The sequence below is a fragment of the Gymnodraco acuticeps genome, unplaced genomic scaffold (assembly GCF_902827175.1).
Source record: "Gymnodraco acuticeps unplaced genomic scaffold, fGymAcu1.1, whole genome shotgun sequence".
Taxonomy (NCBI): Eukaryota; Metazoa; Chordata; class Actinopteri; order Perciformes; family Bathydraconidae; genus Gymnodraco; species Gymnodraco acuticeps.
Window position 1 is genome coordinate 2,586,284 of NW_022990966.1, and position 20,644 is coordinate 2,606,927.

The 20,644-nt window shown below is 41.9% G+C and overlaps 2 protein-coding genes across 2 annotated transcripts in view; both read right to left on the reverse strand.

The window, feature by feature from the left end:
* atrn (attractin) overlaps positions 1 to 1,292 on the reverse strand; it is a 166,361-nt gene extending 165,069 nt beyond the window's left edge. Inside the window, 2 exon segments of the mRNA XM_034235325.1 lie at positions 851 to 1,208; positions 1,211 to 1,292. Of these exon segments, the coding sequence (XP_034091216.1) occupies positions 851 to 1,208; positions 1,211 to 1,292 (440 nt within the window).
* A 1,142-nt stretch (positions 1,293 to 2,434) lies between these two features.
* The window catches only part of eif2ak3 (eukaryotic translation initiation factor 2-alpha kinase 3), a 35,321-nt gene continuing 17,111 nt past the window's right edge, over positions 2,435 to 20,644 (reverse strand). Inside the window, exons 3-18 of the mRNA XM_034235326.1 lie at positions 19,295 to 19,489; positions 19,026 to 19,156; positions 18,143 to 18,398; positions 17,862 to 18,024; positions 17,628 to 17,747; positions 17,261 to 17,383; positions 16,893 to 17,122; positions 16,295 to 16,407; positions 14,567 to 14,689; positions 13,960 to 14,109; positions 12,622 to 13,156; positions 11,999 to 12,172; positions 11,571 to 11,744; positions 11,025 to 11,126; positions 10,255 to 10,317; positions 2,435 to 5,288 (exon numbers count right to left, since the gene is read on the reverse strand). Of these exons, the coding sequence (XP_034091217.1) occupies positions 5,106 to 5,288; positions 10,255 to 10,317; positions 11,025 to 11,126; positions 11,571 to 11,744; positions 11,999 to 12,172; positions 12,622 to 13,156; positions 13,960 to 14,109; positions 14,567 to 14,689; positions 16,295 to 16,407; positions 16,893 to 17,122; positions 17,261 to 17,383; positions 17,628 to 17,747; positions 17,862 to 18,024; positions 18,143 to 18,398; positions 19,026 to 19,156; positions 19,295 to 19,489 (2,835 nt within the window). The 3' untranslated portion in view covers positions 2,435 to 5,105. The remainder of the gene's footprint in view (positions 5,289 to 10,254; positions 10,318 to 11,024; positions 11,127 to 11,570; positions 11,745 to 11,998; positions 12,173 to 12,621; positions 13,157 to 13,959; positions 14,110 to 14,566; positions 14,690 to 16,294; positions 16,408 to 16,892; positions 17,123 to 17,260; positions 17,384 to 17,627; positions 17,748 to 17,861; positions 18,025 to 18,142; positions 18,399 to 19,025; positions 19,157 to 19,294; positions 19,490 to 20,644) is intronic.

Genomic DNA, 20,644 nt, shown 5'->3' on the forward strand with positions numbered 1-20,644 from the left:
TTGCAACAGTTTTGTGATGAGCTAGCATGTCTGTGTTCTGGCACGCCTGCATTGGAAATACATATCTGTCTGTGTTGTAAGAGAAATAAAGAGTTAGAGTGCACCGCATGATTGCAGATTAATGCCCAAGTGATTTGTTTTTCTTTGTTATAAAAATGCCAAACGTTCTGTGGTTACAGCTTTTCTGTTTCATGTTCATTGTTGATGTCACTTTTGGTTTAAATGCCATACATGTGGCTGACTAAATGACTAAATGACTAAATGACTAAATGACTAAATGACTAAATGCCAATGTGTGGACACTAATGAAGATTACATTCATATCACTGGCATCAAAAGTAGCATTGCTTAAGAAGGCTAGCATTTCACCTATTTGAACTGCTGGTAATATTAGTAGTAGTAGCAGCCTAGTAGTGGTAGTAGTATAAGTAGTAGTAGTAGTAGTAGTAATACTAGTAGTAGTAGTAGTAGTAGCAGCAGTATTTCAATGTCTCAGGTGTGCACTACAATTAGTGTGGCTGCACTTGCTAACATTTTGCACAAAGCAGACATCCACTGTACCTGAATCTCCCTCCAGTTCATTTCGTTAAGTATAGTATGTTGCATTTATTTCCAAAACTAACCAAACTTCACTGTAAGCATTGGACATGACAACAAAGCCTTAGAGTATTAGTGGTATTAGCCTAGTAGTGGTGGTAGTAGCAGCAGCAGCAGTCGTTGAATGTCTCAGGTGTGCACCACCACTCTTCAGTTCTTGTGTTTGCACTCGCTCACATTTTGCATAAAGCACAGCAGACATGCACAGCCGGTTGTCTCGGTGATAAAAGCAACGTTATGGGGCTCACTGTACCTGAATCTCCCTCCGCAGTGCTGGCATTGGTCCCCTACCCAGCCGGGGAAGCACACACATTTTCCAGTAGCGGTGTTGCACTGCCCGTTCATGCACGGTTTGTCGCATTCCTTCGCCTCGGTGGAGCTGGGCAGCCCGGACAGCAGCCCGGTAACGGAGAGCAGGAGAACGGTTGTCAGCATCAGCAGAGTCCGGCCCGAGCAGGCCCGCCGCGTCGCCCCGTACATTCTCCCACAAAAGATGGCTGCTTTGAGGAGAGAGCTCCGGTGCTTCGGGGGATAGCGACTAAACGCGCAGCCGGTCGGTGTGGTTCTTAAGGGACGGTTTCCAAGGGGATAACGGTAGTTGTGTTCGTTGAGGCTGGTCTTCTCCGGTTACTTGGTTTACATCTTCCCAGAGGTTCCGCCGTTACCCAGCGCCGCACCAAGCCGCATATTGACATCCAGAAGTGACGTTGTAGTAACGGAAATGCGCAACCGGGGGGAGGCACCCGGCGCGCGCCAGACTTTAAACGTTAATACATTGAAGACTAGTTATTCGTACGTATTGTTTTACTTCCCTGTTGACTTTTATTTGTTTGCACGTTCGAGTATGTTATTTTGTATTTGATATTGAAATATTGTGTTATTATTATTGTATTATTATTAGTAGTAGTATTATCTTGCACTACTCAGACCTATGACTCAGACACAAGGGTATGTATTGCTGTGTTCAACTTGCCTTCATCTTTGTGCATTCATTGTTAAATAAAAAGTAAACTTATAATTTGAAAATCAGAAAGCAATTCCTTTTTTTTACTTTATTTTTTAATATTTTCGTTGGGTAATTCATTGTTAAATAATAAACAAACCTAGGTAAAGGTTTCTGTAAAGACCGATCAAGATACTGTTTTTTGTGTGTCCATATTCTTAACCAAGTTAATTTGCCTTTTTATATTTACAGTAGATGTTGAGGTATTTATAAAATATACACATTTTGTATACAGAAAGTGAAGTCCCTCCAAAACCTAAATATTTGCTGGTATAATTAAATGTTTACATATATATTAACCCTCACAAAAATAATACTAACAGTACAGAAAGTTAAAGTTCATGTTTAACTTTATTATTTTCTGACTCCTTTTATTATAATATATTTTAAAGATCATGTATTTTGTGTTACATACCGAGGACTTGCTTAGTTACAATGTTCAATAGGAAGAAGACTTTTTTGTGGATGCTATTTGCATAGCATAACATTTAATTCTTGAATAAATATTAACATGTTTGTTGCGTCATAAAACAAGTATAAAAAATGCTGTTATTTATCATTATATCATTGAGAATGTTTTGCTAATTTCTTGACTCAGTGTTTGTTGAATATGATTCAGGTTGTGTGATTGTGGAATAAACCACTGATACAACCATTTAAAGTCTCACTAAACCAATGTGAATTATTCATTGGACTGATGATAAAGAAAGATGTTTTTCTGTTTCATGAAAGTTTTAAGTGTTTTTGTTTGCCTTATGAGGTTTAGGTGATACATGTCATGATGATGTAACTGCCCACCTCCAACCCACAGACTGCACACCAAGGACACCAAACTGTAAAATGGTATAGAACAGTTTATTAAATTTAGACTTGTAAGAAGTCATCATATTCCAACGCGCTCCATCGCATGAAGCGCATTCATAATAACACCAACCCGAAAAGGATTGATCACGGTCAGAACATAAATAACGCAAATAAACATATTTACAATTTAACATGAAAAAAGAATGGGGTTTGTGCACAGAAAACTACAGATCCAGACGGAGGCATCAGAGAGACAAAGGAAGGGTTGGATATCTTTCAATTAAACGGTCCTGAAAACTACCTGGACGGCAGGAGTGGAAGGAGGATAAACACAATTCAACAAAGCATGAAAATGAAAAATCTACAGTATAATCACGTTTTCTTGGTTTGAGTGAAAAGAAGGACATCTCTATTAACTCCAATTCTTGACTTGTGTTAATAATGTTATTTATTAAGTTTTGCCATTAACAGCTTTGAAAGGTTCCTTCTTTGCTGTTGGAAATCCATATATATATATATATATATATAACTTCAAATTATGAATCCTCTATTCACGGAAACAAAACATTTCCAAGATCCTTTTAGCCTTTTTTGTGGGAGAAAATAATTTATCATGGATGCATGAATATCTTTAAAATAACAAACACTCAACGAAAGGTGCTACATTCTCAACACTTAAGTAACAGTACATTCTGTTGTTCAAAGAGCAAATTTCGTCTAAATTTGTGGCAGGAGTTTTCACACTTCCCCCTCTCACTTGAGGACATGCCGTTATGGAAATTGTCCTCCCAGTTTCCCTGGAGTTTCCACCCTTATCACTGTGGGAGAACAGTCTGCATTTAAACCTTAAGGAGAGATATAACAACAATAAATGACTCATCTTCAATTGGCTGAATGGATGGATGAACAAACCTCAGTTTGACTTCCTGTATCAAACACAGTCAAGACTTTACAGTAATCAAAACCCTGCAGAATAATCAAAAGAACTGCGCTTATTAAAATAAAAAAGTCGAAAGAAGAGAAGATCCATAGAAAAGTACAATCATTGAAAGCACATAACAATTAGCAGTTTGTGTGTGAAGTTACAAACAGGTCATGTGACTCTCCCAGCACTTGTTATGTACATAAAACAATGCTAGTGTGGATCACATGACCAACATCAGGTCCAGGTCCCCAGGAGACAACGTAAAGGGGATTAAACAGTTTCATGTTTGTGACTAAATGCTGATTTCCTCATCATGGGAAGGCTGCACACCTCAGTATTTGTCGTGCTTCACCGGGAACACCAGCTGGACGGGGTTGGAGCACAGTAGCACAAATCCCAAACATGTGAGGTGAGTTATTAGTTACTGAAAAGTACACTTTACTGTCTTTCAAATGGCACTCTGGTCCTGCAGGCTCTACTGTGGTGCTAAAAGCAGGGTGAACCCCTTCCACTTGGGACCCCACACACATGAAGACAAACACTGAGAATAATTTCAAATAGCGAGTAGAGGTGACCACCGTCATCATCATTATCTGTCTCTGGAGGTCACACTATAACATTCAGCTATCCATTAATGGCAGAGATCGTCTCCTCTTTGCTCCCCCTCTCACAGTATATCACACTATCTTACAGTAGCCTCATGAAAAAAGCCATTTACAAGCCTTACAATATGTACAGGATTAATCAAACGTATCGTCTGTTTTAAGAAAGAACAGGATATAAACAGATTTTTCTTCATATGTACAAAGACGAGGTGTTGTAAAATGATTGAGCACCTCAGAGTCATTGTGTAAATTTACACACAGAAAAAACTGCTTCCAAGTACTGGCTTTAAGATAACAAACTCACGCCTTCACTGTGCGATCAGGAACATGCAGGAAAGAGACAGGAGGTTCAGCATTCATTCTAAAGGCAAACCATATCTGATGACCCGGATTCATAAACTCTTCTCTACATCACCTTCTTTCGATTAAAAAAAACACATAGGAAAAAGAAGACGGTCTTTTTTTGGTCTCCCATATCAGGCATTTAGGGTGTCAGAACACCAGATAGTGCTCGCACCAGTGATCAGCGCTGCTCACTGGCAGATGATGATCAAGCATCGAAGGCCCCTCTGGAGTGTCCTCTTGGTTTTGATACCTGAGGTGTAGCGTGGGTGAGTGAACACTGGCTGAATGTTGGGAGCAAGCGGCACGTCAGGGCCAGACCGGTAACAAGTGATATCCAAAATAATGTCAGAGTACCAGATGATTGAGTTTGTGAAGTCAGAGTGAGGAAAATGCCGCTTGCTTAACAGGTAAACATCTCAAAACCAATTAGCTCTAATGTTCTGTGGTTATAAGCTGCGTCTATACTGGTACTTAATGCCATTTAAAATAACCACTCAGAATTATTTGCCTGTGCCGCTTGAGCCAAGTCTGGTCGAGAACATTAAAGAACGGCTGCTCCTTTTAAAAAAGATATTTCACTTGCAAGTGTGATTACAATTGGGAACGTGGGCAGCATAATGGTGTGTGAATATGTAACTGCATGTGAGTGTGCCAAGGAGAGTTACTGTGCAGGGCACAAAAATATAAAGTCCTGCACATTTACTCGTCAAACTCGGCTATAAAGTCTGAGGCAGTGTGTGATTGCAGAGGGGCTGCAGACCAGCAGGGGAACATGGAGATCGTGGGACAGAGGGTTTACATATTGCGGTTTTTTATTTTGGGGCTTTCAGGTAGACGATGTCTGCCGTGACGGCCGGCCCATGGACGAGGCGCTGTAGGTGCGGGAGCGCTGCCTCACCACCACCCGCCATGGCAGCTCCAGCTCCTGGAAGAGGGGGGTCCCTGTGATCTCTGCTGCCTCGGGACGCTCGCTGGGGCTCCAGGACAGCATACTGCGCACCATACTCAGCTACGAGAGAGGAAACACAGGACAGGGATGATTTAAGAACAGTGTTGTGCTACTTCTTATATCATCATCATCCATTAGATTAATCCATTTGATTCATGTAAACACAAATCCATACACTAGGCATGGGACCATCTAAAAATGTAATTTAGCAACCATCATGGCCAAATTAATTGTGATTCACAATGTTAGTCTGATAAGAAATATGCTCAAAACTTAAACATACTGAAATCAAACTCCCTTATATTTTTACAAGACTTTTGTTTCTTGCATTAAAGATGGACAACATATTCCCTAGTGACCATCAATGTTAGTGAAAAACAAAACAATGATATTTTAAATGAGATTTGCCACACATGCTTGAATAAAGGATACATACAAAAATTGTATCATTGTGAATGTCATGATAATTGATGTTTATTTTTCATTACATTTTTCACTTTGCTACCATAATAGGGAGCTGTGCAGTTTTTCCTGAAGTAACTCATTAATATATTCAAAATTATCCTCGTAATGGAAAGCCACCAAGGCAGAGTCCTGCATCGGGTCGGGTACCCGCGCATAAAAACTTATCGGGTACCCGACGGGTGACCCGCAAAAAAAGTGATTAGCGGGTGGTATTTTTTCAAAAGCTTTTTTCCGGATTCGGTTCTGGGTAAAACAAAGATGATGCGGGTCGGGTCGCGGGTGTTGCATAATAAATATATTAAAATAATAATCATTTAGTTTAATGTTTAAATCCTCAGACCTCTCCCCCGCGGGACTGCACATAATCATAACCTCTGCAGCGCATCAATCTGCTGCTGAGCGCGCCACATTCGAAATGGCTGAGGTGAAGCTCTCTAGCGGAGAATACAGCATTTTCAATAACACTTCCTCAAGAGCGAAATCCAACGTCTGGGAGGCTTTTGGTTCCTAGATGGAGAAAAGAACCAACATCCCACGCTTTTTGAGACAAATATGCAACTGCGTGTGTTAATAATTTGCACGTTTTCACTGCTCATATATATGCAGGTTTGGGTCGGGTTGCAGATCTTGTGCCGACGGGTCGGGTCGGGTTGCGGAACTAATTGGCAATATGTGCGGGTAGCGGGGCGGGTTCGGTATTGCACGTCGCGGGTGCGGGGCGGGAGCGGGTCTTGAAAATCAGACTCGTGCAGGACTCTGCACCAAGCAGGGGCGGATCTACCGGGGTGGCATGGGGTGGTAACTGCCACCCTAAACAATAGCCTTGCCACCCCAGCTGCCACCCCAGTTGGCATCTTTGTTTTGAAAGAAAAGTTGTGGCTCATCGGACATTTATGAGAGAAAGTCTCTAATGTCCGAGTGCAAGTGAATACAGCACAATATGCACGTCATGTAACCCCTCCCCCGGTCCTGGCGCGAGAGTGGAAATATGATTGGTGGCGAATTCACTTGAAGGTGGGGACGGCGCAAAACGAGAAGCCTTTCGGACCCAAGCACTGAAGGAATGAGGTAGTTGCGGTCTACAATGACAGAGAAGAGAATGTCAAGTTTGGCTGTACTCAGCATTGAATCAAAACGCACTACAGCTGTTGATCTTAATAAATTTGTGAGGCGTTTTGCTGAACAAAATAGTAATCGCCGCATTCAGCTGTAATAGACATGCCAACTTGTTGCTCTGCTCACGGATGACTCGATGAGAATAACAAACTGTTAAGATGATGACCTTGTATGCGTGTATATATTTTTTTCTTTGAGGGGGTCTGCCCCAAAAAACAGTTTTAAGTCCTGAGAAAGTAAAATCAGACGGTGTGTAAAACTACACTGCCCAGCCAACAGAAAGTAACCACTTTGATTGAACTAGGCCAGTAGGTAAGGACCTTCCACTGGATAATAACTGCTGCAGCGATGTTTTAGCTGAATACACGTTTTTTAAGCCTAACTGATGCAGTTAGTCACTTCTTTAATGTTTGTTCTTTCTGATGTAAAGTCCAGGTTGTAACTGTATATCAATAATGATATAATTACTTGTTTTTCAAATTTGAAGGAGGGTGAGCAAGCATCTTGATGAACATTCATCATTAACTCCTCCAAAAAATATAGTTTATTCAATAATCATAACAGTTCTTCACTATATCTGTAAAGCGACTTTGAGCACCTGTAAAAACGCTAACAAATTAAATCTATTATTATTATTATTATTTATTAACAGTGATTGACAGCTGATAGGAATAATATGATTGTTAATAGTATCATATTCATTCAGACAAACATCGATGAGACAGTTAATTAATATACTTATTGCAGCAGTCTGCATAGATTGGTACCCCTGCTGGTCTAAGAGTGAGACAAACTCATTCAGTTATTGTTCAGTTAAAATTCATTAAATTACGCCTGCCACCTTGTAAGGCTTTACTGATGTGCCACAATAATATCACCTATGTGATTGAGTTAAAATATTAATATTGTGGCTTTCCAAGTTAACATTGATTGTAGGGGTGTAACGGTTCACAAACATCTCAGTTCGGTACGTACCTCAGTTTTTAGGTCACGGTTCGGTTCGGTACGTTTTCGGTACAGCAGAAAAAATTATCACAAAACATTAAATATTTTTTTTAAATTATTATTAAACTGTGACTAATGTATTCAAATAAATACAAAATATAGTAAAATAAACATTAAGGTGCAGCATTTCGATGAACTGAAATAATCTGTATTTGAACTGTAGCCTACTGTACTAGCACCTAAGCAGCCAGTTTGACATTAGGACTTGCTTGTCATTGTATTTTCATGTTGTTTAAAGAAACATGTACTTGTCCACATTGCTTGCTGAAAGGGCAGATCTGCTGGCACTAACAATGTCTCCTGCTGTGGAGAACACCCTCTCTAGGGACAGAGGTAGCAGACACAGCGAGGTAGCGCTTTGCTAACATGGCAACATAAGTATATTTGGCGTTTGTAATAGCTTTGGCTCGGTCTGAACTTTCTGCGAGTGGTGGAGGCTTAAATGTTAGTGGGAGTTGGGTTTGCACTTCAGTCTTTTTTCTTTTGGTACCGGTGATATTCACATTCGGGTGATGCCTTTTCAAATGAGTGTGATGTATTGCCAGCCGCGTAACCAATGTTAGTTGAACAATGCCGACAAACAGCTTTGGTTCGGTCCACCTGTCTTTGTCCTTCATCCTTGTACGTAACTGCGAAACCAAAATGTTCTCAAACCGGAGACTTCAATGATGCTGGAGGATTTTCAGCTCAACTTTATCTGCGTTCGCCATTTCCTCAAATTACTGACTACATTTGAACGCATCCCTGTGACCAGCTCTCATAGTATGCCTCTCGTCCAATGAAATGACTTGGTCGCTCTATGATATAGATTACTTCCAGAAAGTTGTTCATGTTCTCAATTTTTTACGTTTAACGCTATATTCGTTCGGTACACACGTGTACCGAACCGAAGGGCCCGTACCGAATAATTTCAGTACGGGTACGTGTACCGTTACACCCCTAATTGATTAGGCGCATTCACACTGCGGTACTTTTCCCACAAAGGTTCATGTGAACTTAGTTCATGTGAACTCTTTTATCGCATTCACACCAAAAAGAGCCGGTACTAAAATTAGTTCATGTGAACCTTTTTACCCCCACGAAAGTCCCTGCTAGAGAGCAGAGAGCTGCTAGAGAGCAGGGACTTTCGTGCGGCTCTCTTGTGAGAAAAGAGCTATATTTCTGATTGGCTGGGCGGATTGCAAACCACGCCCCGTAAAACTCCCAAAAAGTTTTGTGAAGCCGCCATTTTATTATCCTCGCATTAGCATTATTAGCATTAGCCCAGCGCAGAAACGCAGAGAGACTATGGCAACACAAAATAAAACATGGGAGCGGTGGAACGGTGGAGATGAGGAGGTGTCGGCGTTCTGGGCGATTTACTCGGAAGGCTTCAGTAGAAGCTGCTGGGAGTCCCAGCAGCTTCTACTGAAGCCAGTCCCCAACTCCGGGGACTTTGGGCGGAAGTATACGCCGTGAAGTGGTTTGCGGCCTGCCAGTAAGCCCAAAGCAGAAGAAGAAGAAGTGACGTCAGCGGCTTCATTTGCCTAATCCGCCCCCAGGGACTTTTTCCAGTGTGAACGCGATCTGTACTTAGTTCATGCGAACTAAAGAGTTCACATGAACCTTTGTGGGAAAAGTACCGCAGTGTGAATGCGCCTATTGATATGATTGCGATTTAAATCAGCATATACTTCTGTCAGGGGATGCCACCCCTCAAAATCTCCTGCCACCCTCTTGCCATCCCATGAATATTTGTCTAGATCCGCCCCTGGCACCAAGGTCAATTTTTTGCGGGTTTTTATGCGATCTGTGATCAAATCCTCAATCGTCATATCCCTAACAGACACACACACAAAAATATGCACTCACACACAGGACGTCTAATAATAGCTCACAACAGGTAAAGGTGGATACTGGGATAACAGGGCGAGGGTATGTCCAGTGTTAGATAATGCTATGGGATTATGTTAATCTCATTACACAGTAAACCGGGGTAGAAGGTAAAGAGACCAACCCTTCACCAAGCAGTAGGCCGGGGCCTGGTGTGGTAGTAAGGAACATATTTATGTCATTTGAACATAGTTACGGATAAACAAGTGATAATGGGTTTGTGGATATATATTTGATTCACAAATCATGTTGATACAACTGCCTCAGATTGTAAAATGAGATATTAACATATTTAACTTGATATTGTGTAAATGAAGGAGCGGAATAATCCAACTACACCTCCTAATTGGATTAGCTCAGCAGATTTGAATCACAAAGTGGATAATGTTGGTGAGTAAAGGTCATTTGAACAGCCCATATAATGAACATTAACTCTCACAGTCCTGGATGTGTGCCACTTTGTTCATGTACATAGCTTGTTGTCAGATAATGATCACAACAGTTTATTTTCCAGATTCACAAGTAGTTTGTGTTTTCCGCCACTAGATGGCAGCAGTCGGCCACTCACCTCCTGCACGTTGTTTTTGGAGAAGACATCAGGGAAGCGCAGGGCTCGCACCTCTGTCAGCGTCTGGAAGAAAGGAGGTAAACACCTGTGAGTGGAGCTGCGCCGGCAGATAATCAGAGCCTTTGTTAGCGAGACAAAGAAGTCCCGGTCGATGGCACACACAAGGGCAAAGAAACCATTTATACCGACAACAAAGATCATTCAAATGACAACAGTGATTATGTGTTACAGTTTCCCCAACAGATTTCTCAGACGATACAGAATAATTAACGGGATAAGGAGCAGACAGAAAGATAAACTGCCTCATTAGGAAGCCTCCCTCTTCTCCAGATAAACAAATAGCAGCAGCGGGGATTCTACTGAAGTCAAAAATTGGATGATATCCTTTTATATTTGCTGTCAGTTTGGTCATTTTAATTGCTTCTCTATTTTAAACTCAGTTTGGGTAAATATTACTTACAACACAAATGTATACAAGAAACACACTTGCTTTTGTTTAATGACCCCGTTGTCAGTTCAGACCTCCCTTTGGTGTGTCTTGCTTTGCCTACAAAGCCTTTTGTTGTTATTAATGTGATTTTCATTGAGTTAATGCTTCACAAACCAATTTGCAACCCTGTATTAGACAGGCAAATACAAACACAAAGAAATAGATTTAAATGGACTAAAGCACTAATTTGCTTGGAGTTACAAGCCTTTTAGCGAAATACGAGGAGAAGAAAGTGAAGTAAAATTAGGACGTAATTATGTGCCGCGTGTTTGTGACTCACCCTTACTCTCTCCATCTGGGTCCTGAAGGGATACAGCAGCTCAAACAGGATCAGACCCAGAGAGTAAATGTCCACTTTGTGAGAGTACGAGTTTCCAGATAGCTGCCGGGACAAAAAGGAAAAATATGCAATATGAGATGTAAAGTCTCGAAGAGGCAAGAAACTTATTTAGCTTTTTTTGCTGTTGTCTTTTTTCATTTTCAGATTGAAAGACAAGCAAAAACAACATGACAAAACTAAATAGTTAAATACAAAACAAATCGACTGACATGATAATAATTAAATTCAAGTTTCAGTTTATACAAATACAAACACATAATGGTAATGGTAATAGTGCAATGGTTTTTCCTCACAGTTAAATGCTATCATAAAATGCATAATAGGATCCCAAATAAAATGAAAGGCCTCTTGTTTTCCATTAAAAATGTATGTCATTTTCTCCAAAGAGAGGAAGGAAGACATCTCCCTGATCCACTGGCCCACTGTGGCCTCATTAAATGTTTCCAAGATGAAGCTATGTACGCACATAGTCTTGTCTTTGCTCACCTGTTCTGGGCTCATGTACAGCTTGGTGCCGACCTGGCCCGTGTGCCGGGTCAGGAGCGGGGCCGGCGTCAGGGCGCTTGGCTCGTCCTCGTCTTCCTCCTGGTCCATGGCCGTCACCAGGCCGAAGTCTCCCACCTTCACCACGTCGTCCAGAGTGAAGAAGATGTTGGAGGGCTGGAGAAACCATGGGGACGACAGGTTATGCAAGATGTACCAAACATTAAACATGAAGGCAGAAAGCATTACTAATGCATGGAGCAGTACACACCGTCAGTCACTCAACAATATTCATGGTGCTATTACTTTGTTTTAAGAAGATTTAAAATGTTTTTAAAGCAGATTCAACACATGTTATTGAACTGCTCTTATACATATAGACTTATGCCTGTATAGTGGACTGTGTGAGGTGTGCGTGTGTGTGTGTTCACCTTGAGGTCTCTGTGCATGAGCCCCTTGCTGTGCAGGAAGTCGACAGCCTCAGCGATCTGGAGGAAGATGTCCAGACACTGGTTGTGCTCCCTCTGCTCCGGGAGGCAGCGCTGAGCCATCCAGTCCTTCAGGTTCTCCTTCCTGCAGAGCTGCATCTGGATGTACAGGTACACCTGGAGACAGGGCCACAAGGTTTCAGTACTACATAAAAGGAGTGTGTCAATCATTCAGAACTATAATCATCTCAGGCCAACATCATGAGTTGTTTTTTCCTTATTAGGATAATGTAGATGAAGTTGTTTGTCCCAAATGATAGCTGGTACGATTTTGAGCAAAAAGGCTGATATTTGTTTTAATTATGAAAATGTCTGTTTAATAATGAATACTCTTACTAATGTGTCATTGCTAATTTGCACAAAACACATCAACATCAGCAGCTACCATTATTTATCTTTAAAATTGGTAAAAAGAAAACATTCTCCTTGAGATAAAGAATACTTGTAACTAGTATTCCTGCGTGTACAATAGTATTGATTCATATTAATAATGAAGGGTCAGTCATAATGAACATAAGATTGTGACACCACTGTATAACAGCTGATTGAGTGAATGACTGACTGACCTTGGGAGAGGGCTGGGGCCGGGGGGCTGGAGGTGTTGTGGGGAGAGCCAGGGTGAGTGATGTTGGCCGGGGGGGAGAGGAAGAGGTGGTGGGGACAGATTCCTGCTGGTTCCTGGTGTGTGATGAAGACGAGCTGTTTTTCTCCGTCGTCGTACTCCGACTGGCTGCACCGGAAACCGAGTCCGTCTCTGCGTCGGCATCTCGGTCGCATCCCGAGTCCTCGAACACGATGTCGAAGGAGGAAGAGGTGCAGTCGCTGGGGCCTCGGGGGGGACACAGCTCGAAGGAGTTGGGGGTGTCCGAGGCGTCGGGGTCGGCCTGGCTGTCCCTCTCCGACGTCAGGGTGTCGTGTCCCAGCATCGGGTGGAAGGACAGGTCTCCGTCATCGGTGCTGCTGGAGAGCATGGCCTGAGAGGAAGAGACCTCCAAAGCGTCTCCTGCAGGGCCCGGGACCGGAGACACGGAGCTGGACACCGGGACTTTGACCGACAGCACCTCCATGTGGTCAACAAAGCTCATTGGCCAGTCAGTGGTGCTGAGAGAGAAAGGAGGGTTGTTGTTGTTGTTGTGGGGTTACTACCATCATGTCATTCAAATGAACTCTGCTTTAAAATAACACAACAGTTTGTAAAATACTAATCCAGATGTTTTTGGGCTACCAATGTCTTTATAGAAGTCAGAGGGGATCTCTTGCGACAAATTGTCCCAAGCTCAATTCACCTAGTGCCTCTTTTGGCAACAATCATCCCAAATAAAGTTAAATAAAAGGGTTGAAGACAGCAAGACTTTAAGTGCTGCAAACATTCTTGTGCGAATATGCATTTTTAATGCAACATCTGTTGCCAGGGGATTATACGCAAGTGACGTGAGACGATGTCAAGTCGATGTGAAGTTTGTGGTGTGTCAGAAATGCCATTATTCTAAGAGATGAGCAGATCGCCTCCAACGTCATCCAAATAAATCACCCATCCCCCCACCCACCTGGAGTCATTATTTGTCCAATTTAAAGATCCATATTGTGATGAGATATCACGCTAAAGTAGACTTTAATTAATTTAAACAATTATTTTTTCATATATTTCTCACTAAATAAAATATATTTAGATCTAAAGATTTTAATGAACATATTTATCCTTAAGGATTTATTATTTCAACCAGCTACATCCCATCTGCTATCAATCAGAAATATCATTTGTATGACCTGGTCCTAACTGCATTAACCATGTGACGGCGTTTCTAGCTATGACCACCAGATCACTAATGGCTGACCTCACCTCATCTGTCCATGTTAGCCCCGCTGAACCGTACAGGATAAAATGTTTAAGAGCGCCGGCTTACCTGGCATCCTTCAGCCACCTCTGGTCCATCTCCTCCTGCCAGCCCTCGGGTGGGCTCTCCTGCCAGGCGTTGAAGTACCGGATAATCCCCGGGTGCTCCAGCTTGGCCAAGGCCTTCACCTCTCGCATCACCTTCTCACGGGCCAGCTCCCTGTGTGACGAAGACTCAGATTCAGAGTTTCATTCACATTTAGGACACCTTATTGTTTAGGAGTTCAACATTTTTAGGATTTGTGTGTGGGAACAATGTGGAATTGTTGCATCACACTAACTCACTTTAACAGTATTAATTCCAAAAGGCTCAATAAAGATATCAACAAAAACAATGGGAATACAAAAAAAGTGATATGCTTTATGTTCCAGTCAAAAAAGGGCTAAAATGTAAATAAATACAGAGCTGCTGTGGCTAAAACACTACATTTTCACGCTTGTCAGTTTAAATATAAATGCATGGCTAATATTTATACTGAAGTGTCAGTGCCTCTGTGTGTGGATAAGCAGGTTTCCGCTTACATAACTCAGTGTAAGGGCTTTAAAGAACAGAGAGATAAAGGAAGAGCTAATAGCCTGCAGCGGGGAGGTCTGTGGTAACCGGCGAGAGGCGCTACCTGTTGGGCAGACGGATTCTTTTGATGGCGTAGTTGCAGTCGTCCACTTGGTTGCGGGCTTCAAACACAACGCCGAACCCCCCGCGGCCAAGGCACTGCACCGGCTCAAAATCAGTCAGGTACCTGGGGAGAAGACACTTTGGTTGTTAATGGGCATTGAAGAATCACTCTGATCCAGGTGAAAGAAAGCAGCTGCGTCATCACCTACATTCCTGACAATTCAAAAGACCTGGTCAAATACAATTCACTGCGGTCACGGAGGCTTATTTAGTGGTAACAGGCTATTTATTAAAAGGGAAGGAATTAATACCAGCCAAATCCCTGTAAAGGCTGGCAGGTAACCAACAGTTTAACCAATTCAAAAAAATTGCAGTGCTGACAGAAAAACACATGCCCGTCACTATTAAAAACAAAATAACTTAAAAGATTAATAGACTTACAAAGCTTGCAAAAATGGAGGGAAGATGATTTGAGTATTAACCAAACAATTTTTTATTTATTATTATGTATTAATTTTTTTTACATTTTTTAATAAACATGGTTTGCGAGTTTTTTTATAATTCTTCACCACAAAAAAAAACTCTTATGTAAAAACGTCTGTGGAAAACCATTCATCCTCAGTTCCTCCTTTTGAAAAGATGGATTGTTTTTTATTTAACAGCTAGACGGACACTACTGAGACATTGGAAGAAAAAGCACCACTTAAAGAATGGGCTACAACAATGGCTCTATAGCTGCTGCAGTGTAACTAATGCACTGCTGGGCTTAGCCCTGGAGAAGATGAGTTTGGTTTTATCAATTCCATTTACTCATATTTTGTACATGCATTTAATGAAGGTTTAAAGTATTTTTATGAGCATTGTTGTACTGTAAGCATGTTATATTGAGGTTAGTTGTCTCGGGATGCCGTGGTCTAAAATAAGGTTTGGGAACTGCTGCTCTACAAACTGTCTCAGCCTCCCTCCTCGGGCTCCTCTGGGGATTGAGGGCTGTCTTATTAGAACATATGTGATTCAGGCCGTGGTTCCTGATCTCTATCTCCAGCCTGACGATCCTGACTCACGGCTGCCTCAGCTGCTGCAACAGCTTCACTTCTATTTTGGGAAACTTCTTTGGCGAGAGACATTTGCATTTATTTCAGCTGCAGGAAAGGGGAGGGTGAGTGTTTGTCATTTTGGGGTGGATCAAATGAAACGATGTGCAGGTGTTGACAACAGCAGGGGGAAAAAGCAGTTTAATCAGATTCTTTCTTGCGTTTAGAGCAGAATTTCAGCTAAAGATTGTAAACATGCAAACTCCATCGATCACTCGACAGGAGGTCAGTGACAGTCCATAAATAACGGCTACTGATCATATCTGGGGTGTCCAAAATAACAAACAAAAACTTCTGACAATGTGCTGACAGTGATGTAAAGTGACACCGGCCCTGTGGCAGATGCTGCTGGGTGGGGTCTGCGGGGGCCAAGGTCATTTTCATTTGATGGCAAACAGCTGAGTTATCCAATCATGCTCAACTACAACTCCTATCTCCGATCTCTGCCTGGAAGACCGGTGGTCACCATGGTAACAGTGCCCAGTCTTACCTTGTTAGAGTGAGTAACTTTAAAGCGTGAGGATATCAGTTCCTCTGCACAGTAGTAGGGTTTTGTCACATTCTCCTGAGTCATGATAGAAACATGTATTTACATGTGGGGTTTCTTTCAGCATCGCAGCGTGTTGATGATTTACCTGGACACATATTCGCTGGAACGGGTCTCCATAGCAACCGGCTCTTTGGATTCCACAACATCAAGGTCAAACTTGCAGTCGGTCTGGCACTGCGTCTCCGACTCCTTACGTTGCTTTTTAGGGGCAGAAGCAGGACAGGAAGGACACAATATGTTAACTAGTTGTCGATGAAAGAAACAATAATCTCTCTTTGACTAGTTGTGCAAATATTTCCCCATCAGGAAGCCATTATCCTTACCGAATTACAATCATGATCACAAATCTTTAAAGATTTTACAAGTGCAGTAACCTGAAGCACTTTTATTTTGAGATTCGTTTGAGTCAGAGAAGAAAATCAAATGTATGAGTACATTTTTTTTATCATCATACTTTTGAAATTCAATTTTCAATTAAAGAAAAGTTACAAAATTGTTTGTGCATCTTTGCTTCTCTAATCATCATGCGTGGTCTCATATGTGTAAGCTGTTTGTAATACTCCACACTGGTTAAAATGGTTGCCTACTGTGTCTAACATTAACATTACATGACAACCTAAGAACAACCAGCAGCAGTCACTGTCTGTATGTGGGTCTCGTGCAGGCTGTGTCTGTGGTCTTACCCTCACATAGGCCACCGGGGCGGGGGGGTGGAAGAATTTTCGGACGATATAAGTGGTGGTGGCGATGCATAAGATGATGGTGCCGAGGATCTCCTTCCACCATGGCAGCAGCAGCACGGGGTCCTTCCTCCTACGACTCTCTCCTCCCGCCCCGTCTTTATTTATAATGATTATGGCACTGTCACGTTTCCCCCGGTAACGCTTGGTGTAGGGGAAGTAGTAACCGTTATCTACAGAGAGGCAAAGTCAGAATAAGTTGGATCTTCTTCACTTTGTCCCTCTCATCCAATTCACTTTTTTAGGTGCCAATACAGTATGTCTTTGTGTTTGAGACTTTAATGTGTTCTTTTACAGTATTAGGCTCTTACCATATGGATACTGAAGGATGGACAGGGCTCCGTTGCTGTATTCTTCATGGGAGAACTTGTCATTATTCAGACACTTGTCGAATTCATCAGAGCCGACCAGGGCTGGTGTCCGTGATGGGGAATCTGTGTCAAGGACAACATGAATAAGTTCTCAAAAGGTCAGACTAATAATCGCAGGATAGTCATACATGAAGGGAAATGATGAAAACACTAATAATTTATTCAAAGATTTCTTGTAAACAAGACATAGCATCACTATGTGTTGAAAGACAAATAATAAAACCAGTGTTTGGGGACTTTCTCAATCTAAAAGTTGCCCATACAAACTGAATTGAGCCAATACTTATGCAAAAGGAGGTTTACTTACGGATGAGAGGCTTCCACTTGACCGTGGGTAGTGGAATGATGTCCGATCCGATAGCTTTGGAAGGGAACTTTTCACTGATCCTCACTGAGGACTGGAGGTAAAGCTGTCCCTGGTACATTCCTGAGGAAACAAATGCAAAGGAATTGTACTTAATCATAAACAACTGTCACATAAATAGGAAATATTGCAACCACACATTAGGAATAAGCACAAGCATGCAGTGTATGCATTTACCAAGGTAAACACTGGACTCTTCATCTCCTCTTGCCCTCTTTGCCTCCTCATCCTGGTCCTCATCCATTTCCGACTGGCTGCTGTAGGCGTTGTCGTCAAACAGGGCGATGGGTGTGACTTTACCCCCGCCCACCAGCCAAGCAGAAGCGATGGGTGTGCAGAACTACGGGACACAGGGGATGCAGAGTTGATTAAGTACAACATTTAACTTATTTTGAGCAAATAAACCACAAGCCTAGTTTAAATGGCACTGAACCCAGATGAAGAGGTGTTCCTCTCACCTGACGTTCCCAGACCAGCTGTCCGTCAGGCTCCGTGCTGAAGGCCATGACCTTCCAATCAGGAACAGACACTTTGATGACGACGTCCAGATTTTGGTTCTGCTGGTTCTTCGTCTGCTCTCTCTCTTTTGGTTCATCGGTGATGACTCGCTGACTCTCCCTCCAGTCGCCACTAGCAACCTCTCCCTCCAGGAAGTTCATCCCAGACGTCTCAGGGAGGAGCTTCAGCTCAAAGTTTCCAACGCTGAAGTTCCACCTGGGATAAGCAGTGATAGTACACAACTTAATAAACAAATTAAATAACACCTTAAATATCTATATTTGATACCATTAGTGATTCCATATTGATGCAACATTGAGGGCATGAAATGTTTTATTTAAAGATCAAAAGTGGTGGTATATCAACTTGCTATGAGAAGAGAGAGCAGACAAATCTACTGGTACCAGTGAATAATAATAATGCAGAAAAATGTGTTTAAATATACAGTATTGGTCTAAATAGTCACTTTATATAGTTTAAAACACGACAATGTAAACAAAAGCAATATATTCAATTAGCCACAGCCTGCTGAGAGGCAGATGGTAGAAATAGTGTCAAAAAAATAAAGTATAATACTTCATGTTCAGATTTCAAATTGGTGTGAAATAGAGGAAACTAGATTGAATAATATCATAACTATCTGGTCAGTGTGGTAAAGCAACAGGAAAAAAAACTTCCAGTGGATAAAAGGTTAACTGACTTTATTTAAGACCTTTGACAGAAAGTCAAGGGGGTGCCTGTTTCCCTTTGTGGAGTAGCACGCAGGACACAGTATCTGCTGTCACATTCCCTGACTGACAGTGACAGGCTGATTGGCTGATTGGCTGATTGAATAAAACTCACTTCTCCATCCCTGATCGGGGCCTGATGGCTCGCACAGTCTTTTGAGTGCGCTGCAGGAGGAGCACGTCTTCGCTCAGCATCTCCTCCTCCCCCCAGCGACTGCAACCCACCGCAGAGCAGATGTACCGGAGCTGAGGCAAAAAACATGAGGGGGGTTATTATAATGGGTAAGGACACATTGTTTACTATAACTCACAATGTTAGTAAGATATCATTAAATTATCTAAAATGCACGTAGCACAAGCTTTAATTAAAGTCATTTCACTGACCTTGCCACTGTAGGCCCCCAGGCCATAGGTGGTGAGAGATTTGCCCCCTACCAGGACGGTATCCTCCCCGATCCGGTAAGATGAATCCAGCAGGGACTCCACGCTGAAAGGCACGGACTCCATACTCTCCCTGTCCCGGTTCCACTGGAACAAGGCACCGTCCAGTGAAGGGATGATCATCTTATTGCCAAACACCTGCAGGGACAAACAGGTGGGATTTTAAGAGTTGGTTACTGACGTGTCAAAAATGAGTTGATGTTTATGCGCTGGAAAAGCAATTAGCATTGACAGAAGAAATGGTACGGATTTGGTAGATTGACGTTCAACATGCCAAGATTTTTTTAATGTGCATCTTGGTTATAAAACATTTAAAAACAAAGGCATGTGCAGGGTCAAGTGGGTCGAACCATGGACCCTCTTCCCCAGCTAAATCTGGCATGAATTTTTTTCAGTATTCTGCTTAATTGCAACACCATGCTTGTTTGCTTCAAATAAATGATAAAACAATTGCCAATTGTTTGCAAGTTTAGCTGAACACAAAAGGAACCAATAAAAAAGGAGGTTAGCAAAATGTAATCTCATGACTAACTGTGTTTATTTTTGCAAGTTTACATTGTAATGACAATAAAATAAACTAATACAGTGCATCCCGACTTTCCATGTATTACTTTGGTCTGATGCAATGTTTTTTAAACACACACCAAACCTCCTGGAATATTTAAACAGTTTCAAAAAGTCGTTTTTTTTGGCACAGACATCGTTAAAAGCACAAATCTTACCCACACACACACACAACAGTGTCCGACACACATCGGACCACAAAGCAGCAGCTTTAGCCTCCTTTAGACCATTACACATCTAAGAGCCTAAGTAATTAACCTGGGTATTAAAAAAACCTTGGAGTGTGTGTGTGTGTGTGTTTCTGGGTGTACTATCAGTCGCTCACGGCAGGGGGGCAGCGAGGATGACATCATTGCAAAAAGCTGAGCCTAATCCCGATTCAACCTTCACAGCTTTCGTTTGTCTGCGAACAATTACAGACTGTCAGAGATCAAGTTGTGACTCATTGTTGTCAACAAGATGCTCAGTGACCTAAAAGTGGAATTTGATATATAAGTGAATCCTTGTTGGCTTTGCACGATAGTTTATTAGGCAACTAGGTTAACACTATCAGGTTTTCTTTTGTATTGTCTTAATTTGATTGTTAAGAATATTCATTGCTTCTTAAAAAAGGGTGAACTTGCATTTTTTCTTCTATTATTTTATCATTATAACAGAGGCTTTGAATATTATATAAAAAACGACAATTACAACATTTATCCGAAATATTTATGGGACAACATTATATAT